Source organism: Chrysochloris asiatica, unplaced genomic scaffold, assembly GCF_000296735.1.
Source record: "Chrysochloris asiatica unplaced genomic scaffold, ChrAsi1.0 scaffold00429, whole genome shotgun sequence".
NCBI lineage: Eukaryota > Metazoa > Chordata > Mammalia > Afrosoricida > Chrysochloridae > Chrysochloris > Chrysochloris asiatica.
In genome coordinates this window covers 1,434,574-1,436,188 of record NW_006408947.1, presented here as the reverse complement: position 1 = coordinate 1,436,188, position 1,615 = coordinate 1,434,574, and the positions used below count along the sequence as shown (strand labels likewise).

The following is a 1,615-nucleotide window of genomic DNA, read 5'->3' as shown; positions in this document are numbered from 1 at the left end:
TAAAATTTATGTGGTGAATTATGTTGTTTGTATTTCTAATATTGAACCATTCTTGCATTCCTGGTATGAATCCTGCTTGATTATGATGTATGTTTTTTATATATTGTTGAATTCTATTGGCTAGGATTTTTTTGAGAGTATTTGCATCTATGCTCATAAGGGATATTGTTCTACAAATTTCTTTTTCCCTGGTTTTAGTATGAGGATTATGTTTGCTTCCTAAGCTGTTTTAGAAAGTTTTCTAATCTTTTCTATATACTGGAACAGTTTTAGTAGAATTGGTGTCAGCTATTCTCTGAGTGTTTTGTAAAATTCACCAATAATTCCATTTGGGTGTGGATTTTTTCTGGTTGGGAGTTTTTTGATGACCTGATCAATTTCTCATTTTGTTTTGTTTGGTCTGTTCAGGTTTTTACTTCACTCTGTGTAAGTTTAGGTAGATCATGCTTTTCTAAAAATGTGCCCATTTTCTCTCCATTTTCCACTTGTTGGAGTACAACTCTTCATAGTACTCTGTTATCCTTTATATTTTCATTGGTTCTATTGTGACATCACCCATGTGGTTTCTTATGCGTGTTATTTTTTCTCCCTTTTTTCTTTTGTTAGATTTGCCAATGGTTTGTCAATTTTATTAATCCTTTTCTTTAATACATAAGTGAGATGTTTAAATATCTTTTTAAATTTAATTTGTCACACTTTTCTGAAGTGAAATCAAACATAGCTTAAATATTATACTGAATATGCCTTAGAGTTTGTTTTATAAAACTGTTTAGGCATCTCTATTAACCACACTTCTTTATTGTTCCTAGGTTATTGAATCTTTGGGCATTATTATTTACAAAGCACTGGACTACGGTTTGAAAGAGAATGAAGAAAGAGAATTAAGCCCTCCACTAGAGAAGCTCATTGATCTTATGGCCAATACAGTAGAAGCTGATAGTAGCAATGATGAAGGCTATGAGGCTGCAGATGAAGGAATGGAAGATGAAGATGATAAAAAGAGAAAAATCTCAGCTATTCGGTCATATAGAGATGTCATGAAGGTAAAGCAGCAGTTTACATAATAGTTTCTTTTAAGAGGTGTTTTCCATTTTTTAAAACTGAATGCTGTTTGAACGTTCTCAGATTTACAACAATAAGTTATATGAATCAGTAGTGGTGATTTGTTCACAGCCTATAAGTTGTATTTTGGGTACTTGTGTGGCAATGTAGGATAAGCACTGGGCTGCTGACTGCAAGGTCGGTAGTTCAAACCCACCAGCAGCTCTGGAAGCCTTATGCAGAGTTGTTATGAGTTGAAACCGACTTGATGGCACTTAACAACAAAATAGTCTTTTATGATTGCATCATTAAGTTCCTCTCACACACATACACAAACAAAATGCTTTTAAGTTTTTTTTTTTTTTTTTTTTTGCTTTTAAGTTTTAAGACCCCTGTTATAGATTGATTTATAGCCCCCAAAACATATGTTGTAAATCCTACTATACCTTTGGTTATAATCCTAAATGGAAATAGGGTTTTCTTTGTTTTATTAACAGGAAGCTACTAGTGTAAGATAGGAGCTCTGGTAGCGTAGTGGTTACGAATCGGGCTGCGAACCTTAAGGTCAGCGGTT

At 33.4% G+C, this 1,615-nt stretch overlaps 1 protein-coding gene across 1 annotated transcript in view; it reads left to right on the top strand.

Moving 5' to 3' along the window:
• Window positions 1-809: 809 nt before the first annotated feature.
• Window positions 810-1,615, top strand: part of SPIRE1 (spire-type actin nucleation factor 1) — a gene marked incomplete at its 5' end in the record, with an annotated part of 311,924 nt that continues 311,118 nt past the window's right edge. Inside the window, one exon of the mRNA XM_006876930.1 lies at window positions 810-1,043. Within this exon, the coding sequence (XP_006876992.1) occupies window positions 810-1,043 (234 nt within the window). The remainder of the gene's footprint in view (window positions 1,044-1,615) is intronic.